Source organism: Marmota flaviventris, chromosome 5 (genome assembly GCF_047511675.1).
Source record: "Marmota flaviventris isolate mMarFla1 chromosome 5, mMarFla1.hap1, whole genome shotgun sequence".
Lineage (NCBI taxonomy): Eukaryota > Metazoa > Chordata > Mammalia > Rodentia > Sciuridae > Marmota > Marmota flaviventris.
The window spans coordinates 104,756,768-104,774,464 of record NC_092502.1 but is presented as its reverse complement, the minus strand read 5'-3'; the positions used below and the strand labels follow the sequence as shown (position 1 = coordinate 104,774,464).

Sequence of the window (17,697 nt, the reverse complement as noted above, 5' to 3'; positions counted from 1 at the left end):
AGATTAATGGCTGACACCAAAATAATTTTTCCTCTTTGTCTCTATGTCCTTATGAACTAGGTTTTATTTCTAAAAATGACTTGTTTTCTGCCATTAGAAATCTCTTCAGCTTCTCTGGATGAGAAAGTCAGCGGGAACAGATTGTTTGTCTTGGTTTTGGCTGGACTGACTCAGCTCTGTGGGTAGCTGAGAAAGGAAAAGCCCTTGTCAATTCTCTCTAGGTCTTTGTTAGAAATCCCTCCACCCTAGAGGAGCCAGGTATGGGCACTCATGGGATAAACTGGAAGCAAGATGCCAGGTCTATTTATAAGTGAGGCATTTAATTAAGGATAATTTGTTACTTTTTGAAAGTATGGGAAAGATTCATAGTTCTGTTTAGACCTCTAATGACTCCAGCTCCCTAAACAGATTGGTGGGGGGTGAGGGGAAAGCTCAGGGGTGGGGGGAGAGCTGCACCTTTGGCTTGATCATGTGTGACTCATGTTTGCAAATTGTCTGAGGGATAATTGCCATTTCCTAACACATACCATAGTACGTTCTTTACATATTTATTTCAATACAGGTGTTTCACTTTGAAGAAGAATGATCTTTATTTGCTATTTTATGTGTATATATATGATATATGTATATATAAGATACATATGTATGTGTATATATCTATATATCTATATCTATATATCTCTCCAATATTGCTCACCTCCTTGAAGTAATGCACACGAATTTGAACTAAGAGATGCAGGTAAACCTGTTTCAACGTTTTCTTCGGTGTAGAGGCCCAAATGAGAGGAGAGTGAGGAACCCTGGGCATAGTTAAGGGGATACATGGTACCCCAATCCCAAGTTACAAGAAAGATGCCAGGTTCAGCAGTGCCACTGAGACTGACTTCCCTCGAGGGGACAGGGAGGCGTTCCCAGAGAAGAGCAACTAGGCGGACGCTTGGTGGACTCAAAGTCGGGGCTCCACATCCTGGGAGGGGCGCTAGGACCCAGGCACCCGCTGGCCTCGGGAGGTTCTGGGGAGTGAAGGCGTGTAGAGGCTCAGGCTCGCAGCCAGAGTCCCTCCGGAGGACCAAGGACCAAACCCTTCACGTGGGCACTGAGGCCCCAGGGTGCAGGGTGCGGGGTGCGCCTCAGTGCAGGGCTGCTGCACAGGGATCTGCACCTGCCGTACTCCAGCAGCTGCTAGCCACCGGCATGGACCCGCAGCGCTACCAGCCAAGCACACGCCAGGTGAGCCCCCAGCATGGGGTCCTGACACCTGGGTACCTGGGGACCAGGAGGAGCCCGGCTAAGAGGCTCAGGGTGAGCATGCACAAACCCGGAGCGGAGCCCCAGCCTGCCTTCAAGCACCTCGCTGCCGCGCGCTCCACCCCGCGCCCCTAGTTTCTGCTTATTCTGGTGCCCGGCTCTTTTTCCTTCCCAGGCGGGAAGCACTTGGAGGCTCTGGTGTACCCATCTGATTTATAATTCCCAGTAATAATAATCTCCCACAAACAGCTGCTGTTCGTATCTACCCAGCGCCTTGCAGTGATCCCCGAGCTTCGCTGTCTCGGCTGCGTCTGCATTGGCTCCGCTCCACTGCCTCCTGTTGCGTCCCGCGTTTCCCAAGCTCTCATTGCGCGGTCCCGGTGCCCCGGCCCCTGCTATGCCCAAGTGTTTCCAATGGCTGCATAGCTGCCTCCCTTTCCGGGGAGCGAAGCACTGTAGCCCTAGCCTGAGTGTGGATGTGGATGCTGGAGTGTGCCCTTACTCCGGCGCCGAGCGGTGCTTCCAACACCACGATCCGAGGACCCACTCCCGCCTTCACACTCAGTTCCCCAGAAGGCGTTTGCTGGGCGGATAGACCAAGCGCCACCTCCTGCCCCAACGCCAGTGGAAAGGGATGTGTGGAGGGGGAAGCAAGCAGGGGGCTTGGGAGAGAAGGAACATGCATGTAAAGAAAGTTCTTTCGTGTGGGATCTCGGGAAAGTGTCTGTGACCAACGTCTGCTCTGGCCTGTGAACTTGAGGGCATTCTACTAGGGGAGTCACCTGAAGTGCATTTAGTTACCAGAATCTTGTAACTTCGGTCACTCTGGTGTTATGGGAGGTGAGGCTTGCATCAGTCTTTCCAAAGTCCCCGTACCCTCAAGATTCTGCTTCTGGCATAATCTTGACACTAGTTTACCTTCTCCAGGTTGCTAGCCTCAGGAAAACACCACTGATGGGTGAACTGCGATTTGATAGCATCCTAAGACCACTGTAGTTGAGGGTTGGATATCTGTCCCAGCAATCTTCGCCCAGCCACGAGGTCAGGAGACTGGGGGACGTGCTTGTTGATGGTTAAGGACTTTTGAACCTGAAGTTTAAACGTGCAGTGCTAACTTAGAAGAGAGTCTGCCTTTGAACTGTGTGTTGGGAGACAATCAACAAAAACATTTGCACAAGGCTTCTGGGGTAGGTGAGGGCCAGAAAAACCCGCCCTCTAGGATTTATAATCGCTGGTTTCACATTGCCAGTTCTTGCCTGACTGCCCTTCTGACCTTGAATGAGCTATTTTAACTTTGCAGAGGCTTGGTTTTCCAAGAAGCAGAAAAGGAAGAATGATAATGCACCAGGAGTGGGAATTGCTGGGAATGGGAAGCAGGAGCTGGGTTCTAGCCTTTGCTGTACGTGAAACCAGCAAGCCACACACCCTGTTTTTTTTAAAATTTATTTATTCGAATTAGGTATATATGACAGCAGAGTGCATTTTGATTCATTGTACACAATTGCAGTGCAACTTTTCATTTCTCTGATTGTACAGGAAGTAGCATTGCACCATGTGTGCAGTCATACATGTATCTAGGGTAATGATGTCCATCTCATTTCACCATCTTTCCTGCCCCCATGTCCCCTTTCCTCTGCTCCCTCTACTCCCTCCCCTTTGCCCAGTCACAGGTCCTCTATTTTCCCCACCCCCCCTCCCCATTATGGATCAGCATCAACTTATCAGAGAGATCCTTTGGCCTTGGTTTTTGGGATTGGCTTACTTCACTTAGCATGATATTCTCCAACTCCACCCATTTACCTGCAAATGCCATAATTTTTATTCTCTTTTAATGCTGAGTAATATTTCATACACACCCTGTTTTTTGATCACAGCTGTCAAAAGGACTGAAAGGGAGCCTTCAGTTCTGTGGTCCAGTGGACCTGATAAGAATCTGCCAACTTTAGATAGCTAGCTTACTATATCCACTAGTTCTTTGGATCTTGCCATAGATTGTACTGAGTTCTAAAGAGAACTGGATTAGTACTGTGGATGAACTGAATTTTAATTCCAATCTGAATTTTAATTCTAATCTGTTTATAGAGATACCTATTTTTTTCAGGCTTATAGTTTGTGAAAATAAGCCTGACTTGTTTAGTTAATACTTAGAATGCATTGGAAAGGGCCTACTTAGAAAGTCCTGGTTGAGCTAGAGTTTGGTTGCATAACCCTGGAAGAATGAGATCTGTTCCATGTATTTGTAAGACCCTAGCCCTAATCACCCTCCTAAAGGCATGAGTAGAGAAGCCCCCAATTGACCACTTACTAGAAGAGGGCCCAGTGTGTTGCATATCTTATGGAAGCCCCTTCATTTATATCTGACAAAAATTTATTTACTGTGGAATGACTCAGTTAATTTTAACTATCAGAAAAGTATTTTATCAGTTTGGTAATGAAATCATGAAATTGTCTTTAGAAGCTACATTATATATTGGAATGTCCTATATTGCCAGAACATTTTGGGGTAAGCACTGCTTAAGAAAAAAAATGCAACTTTTAATTTTAGAAGAGAAAATAAGCAGGATGCTTTCTGTAAACTAGGTAAAATTCTTTAAAAATAAAAGAACACAAGTAAATACAACACAAGCCACAAGCAATCTTATTTCTTCAAGTTTTCAGAGATGAATCTCAATATCATGCTGAATGTTAAGCACTTGCTGTGTGCTAGGGATTGTACTAAGCACTTTATGTACACAGTCTCTTGTAATCCTATCAGCACCTTCTGAAGGAAGTGCTGTGACTGTTTCTTTCAATTTTACAGATGAGGGAACTGAAGCTTCTTGATTGAGATCATATAACTAGTAGATGGCAGAGCTCGGCCAGCTAGCTGGGTTTATTTTCAAAGATCTAAGCAGTATGAAAGAGGGAATAAGGGGGACAAAAATTGCCTACTGGGTGTCAGATACCTTATTCACCTAAGTGCATTTAAATGAAAACTATTTTGTGAGAGGTAATTTCCTTTTCTTTTTCAACTTATATTTCCTTGTTTTTATCAATATGATTTAGGTGTTTTCTGGTCAACAAAGAGACTGACCTCTTCCTTTTTTTTAACTATATCGACTTCAGTGCAGAGGGATAAACCATGATTTACTTAAGCAATTCCCTGTGAATGGGCATTTGGATTATTTCTAAATGTTCACAATCATGTATTTTACTAGCATAGTCAATCTTTATATATTTATATATGGATACTTCTACAAATTTGTATATTTCTGTACACCTGTTCAGATATATCTGGTAGGTCAATTTCTAGGGATGGCATTGCTATGTGAAAAAGCAGAGTTACTATTACATACATAGTTTTTACTACATACTTCCAACTTGTTTTTCCAAAGAAAATATTTTTTTTTCTAATTTTTAGTCTAGTTCATCCACTGACCTGTTTGTTTTTTTTTTTTTTTTGGACTTTGGTAAATCCTTTAATCTGAAGTGGTCTTAGGTATATTATCTGTAAACTAGAGATGACTTGTTGATGGCCAAAGTCTCCTCAAATATTTTCAATTAGAGGCTGAACAGATGAATTTTTTTTTCTTTACCTCCCCAAACAACCTAATATCATAGGAACTTCAGGGTTGTTTCTGGTGCCCTAGCTTTTATGAGGTAGATTTTGTGTGAGAGAAGTGACTGTACCATAGTTATGAGTCAAACTGAAACTTTAATAGCTCAAATAAAAAGGCTTATTTCTCACTTACATTTTCTATCCAGAGCAGAGTGTCTGCTCCACACAGTCACTCAGGAAGCCAGGCTGATACAAATTCGTCTGTCTTGTAATTACACTCTTTAGAACTTGTAGTCTTGGTGGTGTCCTGGCAGGGGAGAGACAGAGTGGAGAATTAGTACCTGCTCTTAAATGCCTTTTCACAGGAATAAAGCATGTTTCTTTTATTTACAGTCTTTTGGTCAGAACTCATTGTGATACACAAGATAGGGAAATGTTGTTTTCCTGTGTGACCAGGAAGAGGAAATGGTAAATACAGTAGTACTCTGGATTAGTGTCAGAGCTGCCATCACAAAGCATCAATGGCTGGTGGTTTACATAATACAAATTTACTCCCTCATAGTTCTGGAGGCTGGAAGCCCAATATCAAGGTTATCAGCAGGATTGGTTTCTTCTGAGGAATTCTCTTCTTGGCTCATAGATAGTCATCTTCCTATCTCTCTACATGGTCTTCCCTCTGTGGTCTGTCCTACGCTTTGCTTATAAAGATACTTGCCATATTGGTTTAGGCCTACACTAATGATATCATTTAATATGAATCCCTCTTTATGAACTCTTATCTCCAAATATAATCACATAATGAGGTACTGGAGGATAGAATTCAACTTATAGGGCATTGTCACTGTAAGCCAGTACATACTAAGGTATGCGCACACGGTTTTTATTTGAGGAGGCTACTTAAGCTCATGAAGTCACACTATAGAATCATCTTCCTCTTTACATCACATCCGTCTCCCACAGACCCTGGCCCCACATTTCCTAACAAAAAGTGTTGTTTTCAAAATTCCCTTTGTATTAATAACTGAGTCCAACATTACTATGACTTGCCTCAAGTAACCTTTTATTGATGGCACTGACTCTACTGTGAGGAGGGAGACTGTAAATGAGAGAGAGCCAACATCATGGTAAATAGCATGAATCTCAAAGCAGACTGCCTGTGCATTAATCCCAGCTCCAGCACTTATCAGAAATGTTTTCTCATCTGTAAAATGGGGGGACTCATACTTTCTTGTTGTTGTGCTAATTAAATGAGATAATACATACAAAGGGGTTAGCATATAGTAGGGGATCAAAAAAATTGTTGATTTCCATCATTTGCAAGTTTGGAAGCTTGTGGAACCCTTTAAGTCCAGTGTGCTGTATCCCAGATCATGCCTCTGGACCACAGAGAGCCCAGAGGGCCTGCTACATGAGCTCCTCAGTGTTTCCATGGCACTCCCCCAAAAGCCTATATTTCTTAGAATGAAAGTAATTGCATTATCTTTTTTTTTTTTTTGGTGGTACTGGGGATTGAACCTAGGGCCTTGTGCATGCTAGGCAAGCACTCTACCAGCTGAGCTATATCCCCAGCCCCGCATTATCATTTCAATACACAGCTTATACACATTAAAGTTATAGGTTAGAATTTAGACCCACAAAGGAACACAAGAAAGAGACTGTCCCTTTAAATATCTCTTTATGACTGTTATCCTACTCTGAGGCAACTAGGATTAGCAGTTACAGTGATTTGTAACAGCAAAATTGTAGTTTTTCTGAGACGTGTCTTTTACCTCTCTTATTTTAATGAAACTGGGATCAGGATGTGTTTTATACCCCAAAATATTGGAGAGTTAGGCATAGAACCTTCTCCCATTGGCCTGCTTAGGAAGACAACTTCAGACTTACCTTCTCACACCATCTTATCCTTGTTCAAACATAAGTTGTTGGATTGCTCTGTACCTGTGGTGGATTATTTGTCTTGATTATTGTGTAACTGTTGATTCCTAGGGCTGACCTGGGACTGGGAAAGCCATGAATTGTCATGTGACCTTGTACCTGCATGTTTGGAGCAATGTACAGTCCAGTCGGAAACCAGAACAGTGACTTCTGGTCCAGGTGAACTGCACCCTTCATCCCTGGCAACTGTGTGCATCCCGCTGTGGGTGGAGGGGGGCCAAGACTCTGCACTGTAGGTGGTTTCTGGGCCTTCCTCTGAGACTGAAGACCATGCATTCTATATTTTCTGACCTGGTTCCTGCTGTAGAACTAAGTTAAGGCAATGATAGAATAAAGCCCACTGTGCCTGGTGAATTGATTACCAGTCTGAATCTATGGCTACTGCTGCTGGCCAAGCAGCATCTTATAAATTGCTATTAGTCAAGCAGTGTTGCAATGGATTTGTCATTTTCTGTGAATATATGTACACAGTTTTAGCTTTTTATGTTTTCAAATTTTCAATAGAGGTGGGTGCCTTGTTGGTAATACATGAGTTGAGTTTCATTGCTGATTAAGATGATTTCGAAAGGCCACACTACGATTTAGCACTGAAACAAAGTTATTGTTTACACAGGAGCCAAAGAAATAGAGTATAAGGTATAAATTTGATATTGATGAAGCAAATATTTGTCATTGGAGAAATGATGCAGTTTCAATTTTGCTTTGTCTGTTTTGCAAAATAAAAGCCAGATGCTTTTAAGAAAGAAAAGGTACCCCCCAAGTATGTGAGGCTAGATTTATGTTTTGTTACTGAGATGTGTGCAAAGGATTATCAATTACTTGTTAAGTAACTAAGCTGACGGCAGAAGAAATTGCCTAATCCCTTGGTATAGAGGGAAAAAAATTCAAAGCAGTGAGACTAGTGGGACCAATTTTTATATCCTGTTGGAATACCATCAGGCCATTATGTCATTGATTAATGAGCAGCATTTTTTCATAGAAATACAAAAAGTGATGGTGTTTTATATCATCAGTGTTATCTTAGATGAAATGAAATCCCACAGAGATGGCAAAGTCTGGAACCTAGAGCTCCTATCTCTTAAGCAGTCTATTTTTTCCTCCCTACACCAGTGTATACATTCCCTGACCAGGTGTCCTCTGACCCCAGCTTCTACGTTGGTGGCATAGTCACTTGCATGACCCCAGAGTGCCTCCTTAGGAGTGAAGCACCTCTTGTTTTAGTGTATTTGTGTTGCTTTCACAAAATAGCCAAGACTGAGTAATTTATAAACAATAGAAATGTATTTTCTCTCAGTTCTGTAGGTTGGAAAGTTCAAGATCAAGGCTCCCGGCAGGTTTGGTTTTCCAGTGAAGGCTGCTCTTTGTTCCCAAGTTGGAGCCTTATTGCTGCAAACTCCAAAGGGAAGGAACACTGTGTCCTCACACGGTGGAAGGGACCGAAGGGTAGAATGAAGGAGAAAAACTCCCTACATAAAGCCCTTTAACAACACATTTAATCCAATCATTAGGGTGGAGCCTCCCCAAAGGTGCTAGGAATTAGGGAATTAAATTTTTAACACACGTGTTTTGCATCAGGGATTAAGTTTTAAACACATGTGTTTTGGGGGACCATGACATTTAGACCATAACATTTTGCCTTTAGCTCCCCAAATTCCACGTCCTTTTCACATGTACAAAACATTCATTCCATCCTAATAGCTCTCAGAGTCTTAACTAATTTCAACACCAACTCAAAAGTCTAAAGTCCGGAGTCTTATCTAAATCAGAAATGGGTGAGACTCAAAGCACAATTAATCCTAAGGCAAATTATTCTCTAGACATGAGCCTGTGAAATCAAACAAGTTATAGGATGGACATTTCCATTATGTCTTCATCTGTTTTCTGTTGTTATAACTGAATAACACAAACTGGGTCATTATAAAGAGATTTATTTCTTACAGTTCCAGAGTCTTGGTGGCAGTTCCACCCCTGACTCTTCATTAAGTATTTCCCTGGTGGGGACTCTCGGCAGCTGCTCTGATCCCACAGTTCTACTCAGCATTGCCCTGGTAGGGACTCTCTGGTGGCTCTATCCATGAAGCAAGTCTTTACTGGGGCACCATGGCTATTTAATGTATCTCTGAAATCTAGGTGGAGGAAGCCATGATTCCATAGCTCTTACATTTTGCATGACTGCAAAACCAGCACCACAAGGACACCATCAAGCTTTATTGCTTGTGCAGTGACCCTAGCTACACCTGGGCTTGAGTTAGGGTTGGAGCAGCCAAAGAGCATTGTGCTGAATGCGCGGAGTAGAGACAGTGGTCCCTGGGCAATGGCCTTTCCCCTGAAATTATTCTGTCCTTTGGTCTTCTGTGATGTGCTAATGCCTTTATAAAGAGAGGAAGAGAGATCTGAGTGGGCATGCTTGCTCTGGCTCATCATGTGATGCTCTCTGCTATGTTATGATGCAGCAAGAACTCCCTCACCAGAAGCTGAGAAGGTGCCTGCACCATACTCTTGGATTTCAGAGCCTCCAGAACCAAGAACCACAAAAACTAAAACTTGGCAGTGTCCACATGGTGCTAACTCTGCAGGTACACAGAAGTATAAAGGGATGCAAAGCAACTGTCTAACTCACATAGCCTGCAAACATCTTCCATTGTAAATATCACTTCCTCTGAGGGAGATCAGTGGAAAGCATTACTCAGGTTGGGATATAATGAGAAGTTAAGTGACTTAATAAATGTAGTAAGTTTATTAAGTATTATAGTCTATGTGTTCTTTACCACGAACACATGCTAGAAGGTCATGACTGATTACACAATAGGAAAACAAATGATTTCTCTAAGTTTTTAGCATCTGTTTTGAACTTCCATTTAGAATTTTATAAAAGAAAATTCAAGATCATCTTTGTTGTATCAATAATGGAATAAAAAGAGGAAAATTAACTTGTTCAGGGAGCTGCACTAAAACTATACAAGAGAGCTCTTAGCAACCTAAAAGTGCTTTATAAAGTTGAGGAGGAGTTCTAGGTCCTTTCTTGGCTGATGATGAAATGACATTAAGAAGACCGAGATAAATAATATGGATATCGGGTTTACCATGAGCCTCTTTGTCATATAGTCCATTGACCACTGTTCCTGCTCAGAGAGGACCATTTTGTGGCATTCATTTTCATGTCTTAAAGAGGAAAAACTCAGTTTTACTCCAGAATAGCACTTTGAGAGGGACAGTGGCCACTGAAGTATTTCTGCCATCTGTCTTTTATTGAATAGGATTTTCCATTTAAGGAAGGGCATTTGGGGTCTTGTAACATGGCATGCCCTCAGAGTTCTCCGTGTGCTGTTACTCGTGCTGTAGGAATAATTTCCTCAGGAAGACCAGCGCTTACCCACTGATCGCTACAGCAGCAGAAAAGACCCCATGGCTGCCAGGATTGTACAAAAGGAAAATCAACAGGAAGGTGGAAGTTGGAGAAGAGAGTGGAAGGAATAGAAAGGAAGGCTTTCTGGAGGAAGAGTCGGGAAGAAGTGGGTTCTACCTTTTACGTCAAAGCACACAGGGAACCATGGTGATGTTGTTTGGGACATTGGAAGTCCATGGACAAGGTGTTTCTGCTCCAGATCCTGCATAAGTGATCAGAGGACTGGAGAATCAATACCTTGTCACTTCTGTACCAGTTCAGTTAGTATATTGGTGAGGAAGCTCTAGGGTAAAGCCAGAAAGGGGGCGGAAGGCCTCATCTGTTTCTGCCTTCCTCACACAGATGGCCTCTTGTATAGGCCCACATGTAGGTGGCCCTCCTGGATCTCCCCTAAACCCTTTTCTCTGCCTTTAGAGGTACTCGCTCAGACTTCTGGAATCTTAACTGCCACCACCACTGTCAATGAGGGTGATGGTAGCTATGAGCCCAGGGGAGGACAGTGGCAGTGTGGGACATTGATTCCTCACCCTGACTTCTCACTGGTAAAAGACGAATTGTTTCTACTCCTAATGAAACAATTTTGGACCAACATTCCTCCCCTTTTGGGTTTCTCTTTTAGTGTGGAGAGAAAGTTGAGAAGGAAAGGAGGGGAAGAGGGAGAAAAAAATTATAGTAAGTAACAGGGAGAAAGATGACCTGAGAAAGATTGATAAGAACTGCCCAGGATGGGGTGGGGAATGTTGGCTCTACTCTGTGGGTGGTCAGAGAAGACCTCCCTTGGTAAGGTAATATTTGAGCTGAGGCCTGAAGGAATGGGGGAGTGAGCCGTGTGGATATTTGGGGAAAAGCATTCCAAGTAGGAGGAAGCAGGTGCAAAGGCCAGAATGGAGCCCATCCTTGTGTTTGAGGCACAGAAAGGAGGCCAGGGTAGCAGGAGTGAGGAAAAGTAGTAGAAATGGAGAGTGGAGAGGTCACAGGGAGCCAGACTATTGGGGCCTTGTGGCCTGCTGTAAAGACTGGGCCAGACGAGAAGGCATGGGATCTGGCTAAAGTTGTAGGAGATTCACTCAGGTTAGTTATGAAAAGTAGCCACAGGAGGGCAAGGTGAGGCTGGGAGCTATGCTTGGAGGCCATCATCATAACTTAGATGATTGATGGTTTAGACGGGGATGGAAGCAGTGGACATGGTAGGAAACAGTAAGATTCTAAATTGATTTTCTTTTTTTAAAATATTTTTTTGGTTGTCAATGGACCTTTATCTAATTTGTTTATATGTGGTGCTAAGAATCGAACCCCGTCCCTACACATGCTAGGCAAGCCAGCACTCTACCACTGGGGCACAACCCCAGCCCCTCTAAATTGATTTTCTAAGTAGAACTAACAAGATTTGCTGGCAGATGAAATGTGGGGTAAGAGAAAGATCTAGGATGGCAGATCCCTTGTATATATCTAGGATGGAAAGTCCCCTTCTAGCACTAGCATGGAATAAGATTGGTCCTAAGCTGGGTTGGGGAGGCTTGCTACCTATATACTGTCCTTTGCCCATATCCTCGTGAGTTGTTTTCATGAGGTATCTCAAATGATGTGGATTGATATGAAAAGTGACCATGGTGTGGCTTGGTTCTTATTTGCTGACAAGAACCAGTCTGCTGTTCTCTTCTAGGGAGATCTAAGGCCAGGCTTTGCAACAACTCAACATGCCTTGGTCAAAATCAAGGGTATATAAAGAACTCAAAAAGCTAGACACCAAAAAAACAAATAACCCAATCAATAAATTGGCAAGGACCCGAAGAGACACTTCTCAGAAGATGATGTACAATCAATCAACAAACATATGAAAAAATGTTCATTATCACTAGCAATTAGAGAAATGCAAATCAAAATCACTCTAAGATTTCATCTCACTCCAGTCAGAATGGCAGCTATTATGCATACAAACAACAATAAGTGTTGGCGAGGATGTGGGGGGAAAGGTACACTCATACACTGCTGGTGGGACTATAAATTGGTGCAGCCAACATGGAAAGCAGTATGGATATTTCTTGGAAAACTGGGAATGGAACCACCATGTGACCCAGCTATCCCTCTCCTCGGTCTATACCCAAAGGACTTAAAAACAGCATACTACAGGGACACAGCCACATCATTGTTTATAGCAACACAATTCACAATAGCTAAATTGTGGAACCAACCTAGATGCCCTTCAATAGATGAATAGATTAAAAAATGTGCATATATACACAGTGGAATATTGCTCAGCAATAAAAGAGAATAAAATCTTCCTCCCTATTCTTTCAGGGAGGGAGAGCATGGGAGGATTAGATTAATTCTAGATAGGGAAGAGGGGTGGGAGGGAAAGGGAGGGGGAAGGGGATTAGCAAGGATGGTGGAATGTGATGGTCATCATTATACAAAGTACATGTATGAAGACTTGAATTGGGTGTTAACATACCTTATATACAACAGAGATATGAAAAACTGTATATATGTGTATTAAGAATTGTAATGCAAAAAAATAAGTACATGTATAATGGCATAAATTGATGTGAACATACTTTATATACAGAGGTATGAAAAAATTGTGCTCTATATGTGAAATAAGGATTGTAATGCATTCCACTGTTATTGTGTATTTAAAAAATAATAAAATCAATAAAAAATAATAAAATCATGGCATTTGCAGGTAAATGGATGGAGTTAGAGAAGATAATGCTAAGTGAAGTTAGCCAATCCCCCAAAACCAAATGCCAAATGTTTTCTTTGATATAAGGAGGCCGATTCATAGTGGGATAGGGAGAGGAAGCATGGGAGGAATAGACAAACTCTAGATAGGGCAGAGGGGTGGGAGGGGAAGGGAGGGGGCATGGGATAATTAATGGTGGTGGAATGTGATGGACATTAGTATCCAAAGTACATGAATGAAGACATGAATTGGTGTGAATATACTCTGTATACAATCAGAGATATGAAAAATTGTGCTCTATATGTGTAATAAGAATTATAATGCATTCTGCTGTCATAAATAAATAAATAAATAAATAAAATCAAGGATCCCCTCCCCCTGGAAGCCTTCCCTTATAACCAAACTTTGAGTGCCCCTAAGTGTCAAAGTTTTTTGGCTGAAAAACATTATTCTTAGTAAATTAATCATAGCCAGTGGAAAGATGAGAATCAATGAAATCATCGATTATAGACTTTTTTTTCATAAATGAGATGACAGAAAGAGGAGAGAGAGAGAGTGGGAGGGAGGGAGGGAGGGAGGAAAAGGGGAACTCACATCTCTAGTTTATGGGACAGTGCCAAGTGAGGTTCAATCAGAAGGCAAGAGAAAGCAATTGTTTTACTAAGATCTGATCTGACACACAGTTGGGTTATGACAGAGGTGCTCCTGTGATCTCCTTTTGACTTGGCTGCCATGGGTCTATCTGGAATTTAGTGATTGCTTCTAGAAGCCTAAAAGTTGTACTCCCAGCACCACTTTGGTTGTAACACAGGTATCTGTTGGCCAAGGCCTCCTGTAGAATTAAAATAATTTCTGTGCTCTAAATACATACTTTGGAAAATGTCAATTGACTGAAGATCAAATAGTCACAGAAAGGCTATGATCAGCAAGGAATGGTAAGTCTATTATTTTCTTATTCTTGGAGCTTAGATGTATTAGCTTTTTCAGATTGCCGTAACAGAATGCCACATGCTGGGTAGCCTAAACAACAGAAAATTCTTTCCTCTTCATTAAATAAATGGTCTAGAAGACCAAGAGGCTGTCAGGGTTAGTTTCTGGTGAGTCCTATCTGCCTGACTTGGACATAGCTGCCTTCTTGTTGTATCTTCACATGGCTCTTCCCTGGTGCATGAGGGAGCTCTCTTGTGCCTCTTTGTATGAGGACACTGATTATATTCAATTTGACCCATCTTTATCTTCATTTAACCTAATTACCTCATTGAAGGCCCTGTTTCCAAGTATAGGTTATGGCTCCAACCTAGGAATTTTGTGAAACATGCTTTAGTCCCTAACATGAAGTAAATGCTGTAAGTTTAAAAAGATGTTACTGGGGTCTAATATTTGTAAAATAAAATATATATCTTTTAAATGTGCAGCTTGATGAGTTTTGACAAAACCATCATCCTGTGATGTGCCCATGCAACCACCTCAAGCTGGATGAGGCCAGCTCCTTCCACCTGTTTCCTCTAGTCCCTCATGTTTCTTCTAGTCCATTTCCAACACCCCCACCAGACCCCACTAGTAGCCACAGACCTTTCTTCTATTCCTGTAGAGTTGTTATAGTTTAATGCCAATGAAATCATACATATAGCTTTTTGCGTCTTCTTTCACGTAGTATGAAGGAGTTGAGATTCTTGTTTGTTGTTGTGTTGATCAGCAGTTTGTCACTCTTTTAGTGTTTCATTTTATGAGTATAACCACAATATATTTATTTATTCATCTGCCAATGAACATTTGTTTCCAGTTTAGGGCTACTATTAAAAAGCTGCTATGGACACCAATAGAGAAGCCTTTTGACATATGTTTTCATTGTTCTTGGGTAAAAGACTGGAGGTAAAATTTTATGGTTCGATGTAAGTGTACTGTATGTTTGATAAGGAACTGTTTTAAGACTGTGTTCCAGAAGTGGTTGTACCCATTTACATGGCAACATATGAGAATTCCAGATGTTCTACATCCTTACTAAGGATGTTATTATCAATCTTTTGCTTTTTAGCCCCATTAATGGCTACATAGTGATAGTTCATTGCAGTTTTATTTACATTTCACTGATGGCTAATTGATACTAAACATTTTTTCTTGTGTTTACTGGCCATTTTTAATTTTATATATTGTGAAATATTCGTTTCAAATATTTTGTTCAGTCTTTAATTGGGTCATCTGCCAGCTTTTGTATTCATTGAGTTTGTCTATTGTTTACCTGTTTTTACTTTTTATTTATTTATTTATTATTTTTGGTGCTGGGGATTGAACCCAATTGAACCCAGGGCCTTGTGCATGCAAGGCAAGCACTCTACCATCTGAGCTATATCCCCAGCCCTGTCTTCTATTTATTAATATCCACTTTGTTTATTTGACATGTAATAATTGTACATATTTATAGAATACATTGTAATAATTCAATATATTTATATAATGTGTCATGATCAAATTGCAGTAGTTAATATTCCCTTTTTCTTAAATATTTGTCTTTTTGTTGTTAACTTTTTTCTTCTTTTCTCTGTGATTCTATTTGAGTGGTTTTAATTAGTGTGTCTTCTAGTTCACTGATATTTTCTTCTACAGTGTCTAATCTGCTTTTAGTTTCATCCAGTTACAGTTTTATTTCAGAACTTGTATTTTTCATTTCTAAAAATTCAATTTGGTTCCTTTTCTTCTATTCCTCCTCTCACAATGTTGTTTTCTTTCAATATTTGAACATAATTATAATAGCTGTTCTAATGTTCTTGTCTGATAGATCCAATACTTCTGTTTCTGTTTACAGATCTCTTTTGATTATTGGTCATCTTTCTCTGCTTTATGGTATATCTAGTAATAGTGATTGTACAGTAGATATTAAAAAAAATTTTTTAGATGTTGATGGGCCTTTATTTTATTCACTTATTTGTATGTGGTGCTGAGAACCAAACCCATTGCCTCTCACATGCTAGGCAAGAGCTCTACCACTTAGCTACAACTCCAGCCCCTAGACATTTTGAATCTTACATTGTTCAGTGGTTAGGTTTTGTAATCTTCTTTTAATGATGTTTGGAGTTTGGCTAGAAAATTAAGTTAAGGGCTGGCATTCTGGCTCAATAGTAGAATGCTTGCCTAACACATGTGAGTCCCTGGGTTCAAACTCAGCACCACATACAAAAATAAATAAATAAAATTTAAAAAAGAAAATTAAGTTAATTTTGGCTTGGCTTGATATTTTCAAGTTTAATTTTTTTTTTTAAAAGTACATCTGGGGTTTTTCTCTGTAATCTTGTTGTTAAGGTGAGACCTAGTTGGGTTCTCTGCTGAATTATCTGAGTAATTAACAGTGATTCTCCGCTTTGGCTGGTCAGAACTTAGATAGCTCTTGACTTCTGTGTAAGCTCTGTGAATAGCTCAGTGACTCTCTTCTTTTTTTAATATTTATTTTTTAGTTTTCGGTGGACACAACATCTTTATTTTATTTTTATTTTTTTAATGTGGTGCTGAGGATCAAACCCAGCACCCCGCACATGCCAGGTGAGTGCGCTACCACTTGAGCCACATCCCCAGCCCCTAGTGACTCTCTTCTTGATCTTCCTGATCAGTGGAATGTCATTCTACTTGTGCATTTCTTAGTATTTAATAAACTCTCAAGTGCCCCTCTATGTTCTTTCTTTTACATGAGGCTCCCTCATTTTGAAACTCTGCACCATGACTTCTAGCCACATAAGCTCTGATCTCAGTCTTCTCTTGTCAGTCACTGTGCTCTTCTTGGAATTCCTTCCTTGTTCTGAGGTGTAGAATTTGCCTTCAGGTTGAATGCTGGGATAATCACATTGTATATCTCATTTCCCTTTTCTCATGAACAGCAGTCTTGAGCTACCTATTTTCTAATGTTTGATAATAGTTTTTAATATATTTTATCTGATTTTGCTAGTTGTTAATAGAAGGAGGGTAAATTTGGCTCATGTTTTTTCTTCATGGCCAGAAACAAATGAAAATTTTATTCATGATCCTATATAAAAAGGCAAAAGGTTGCCATCTGAAGATGATATTCTAAGATTGGGGTTATAACTCAGTGGTAGAATGCTTACCTTGCATGTGCTAGGTCCTGAGTTCAGACAAACACACACACACACACACACACACACACACAGTTATTCTGCTTGAAGGTATACTCAGAGATGTTTGTGCTCTTTTATTCATTCTTCTTGCACACACACACACACACACATACAAGCATGCACATACACAGACAAGCACAGCACACACATACACAAGCAATGGATATGCCAAACAATTTGGAAGAATTGTAATCCATTGTTTTCATTTGTCATTACAGAATTTTTGTTTTCCCATTATGGTTCCTATGACTTAGTTTCTTTTTCCTACCCACCCAATCCAAATTGGGCTGATGTGACATTTTAAATAATATTTAGGTTCTTAAATGGTTTTTCAAACTTTCCAGGGGCATGAATACACACACACACACACACAAACACATATATACATTCACATATGTATATGTATGTTTATATATATGGGTGTGTGTGTGTGTGTGTATATATATATATATATATATATATATATATATATATATATAAATAAACATGGTTTTTAGTAGTACATTATAGTTATATATGCTGTTGGGGTTCGTTCTGACATAATCATACATGCATGGAGAATAATTTGCTCCACTTCAGTTTCTAGTATTTCCCCCTTTTCTCCCCTCCTTCCTCCCCCTGTTCTCTTTCCTCTACTGTACTGGTCTTCCTTCTGTTTATTTATAGTTTCTTAAAATTAGTGCTTTATAGGTTTGTCTAAAGGTGAAATTCACTGTGGTATATTTGTATATGTACATTGCATAATTTGGCCAATTTCATTCCACTG

At 40.6% G+C, this 17,697-nt stretch overlaps 1 protein-coding gene across 9 annotated transcripts in view; it reads left to right on the top strand.

The window, feature by feature from the left end:
* Positions 1 to 1,036: 1,036 nt before the first annotated feature.
* The window catches only part of Pde8b (phosphodiesterase 8B), a 232,668-nt gene continuing 216,007 nt past the window's right edge, over positions 1,037 to 17,697 (top strand). For 3 of the 9 annotated variants that reach the window (XM_071612481.1, XM_071612480.1, XM_071612479.1), the window contains exon 1: positions 1,043 to 1,230. In XM_071612481.1, coding sequence (XP_071468582.1) covers positions 1,195 to 1,230 — 36 coding nt within the window. In that variant the 5' untranslated portion in view covers positions 1,043 to 1,194. Of the gene's footprint in view, positions 1,303 to 6,772; positions 6,881 to 17,697 lie in introns of all 9 variants that reach the window. The other 6 variants (XM_071612473.1, XM_071612472.1, XM_071612478.1 and 3 more) reach the window with 4 other exon arrangements.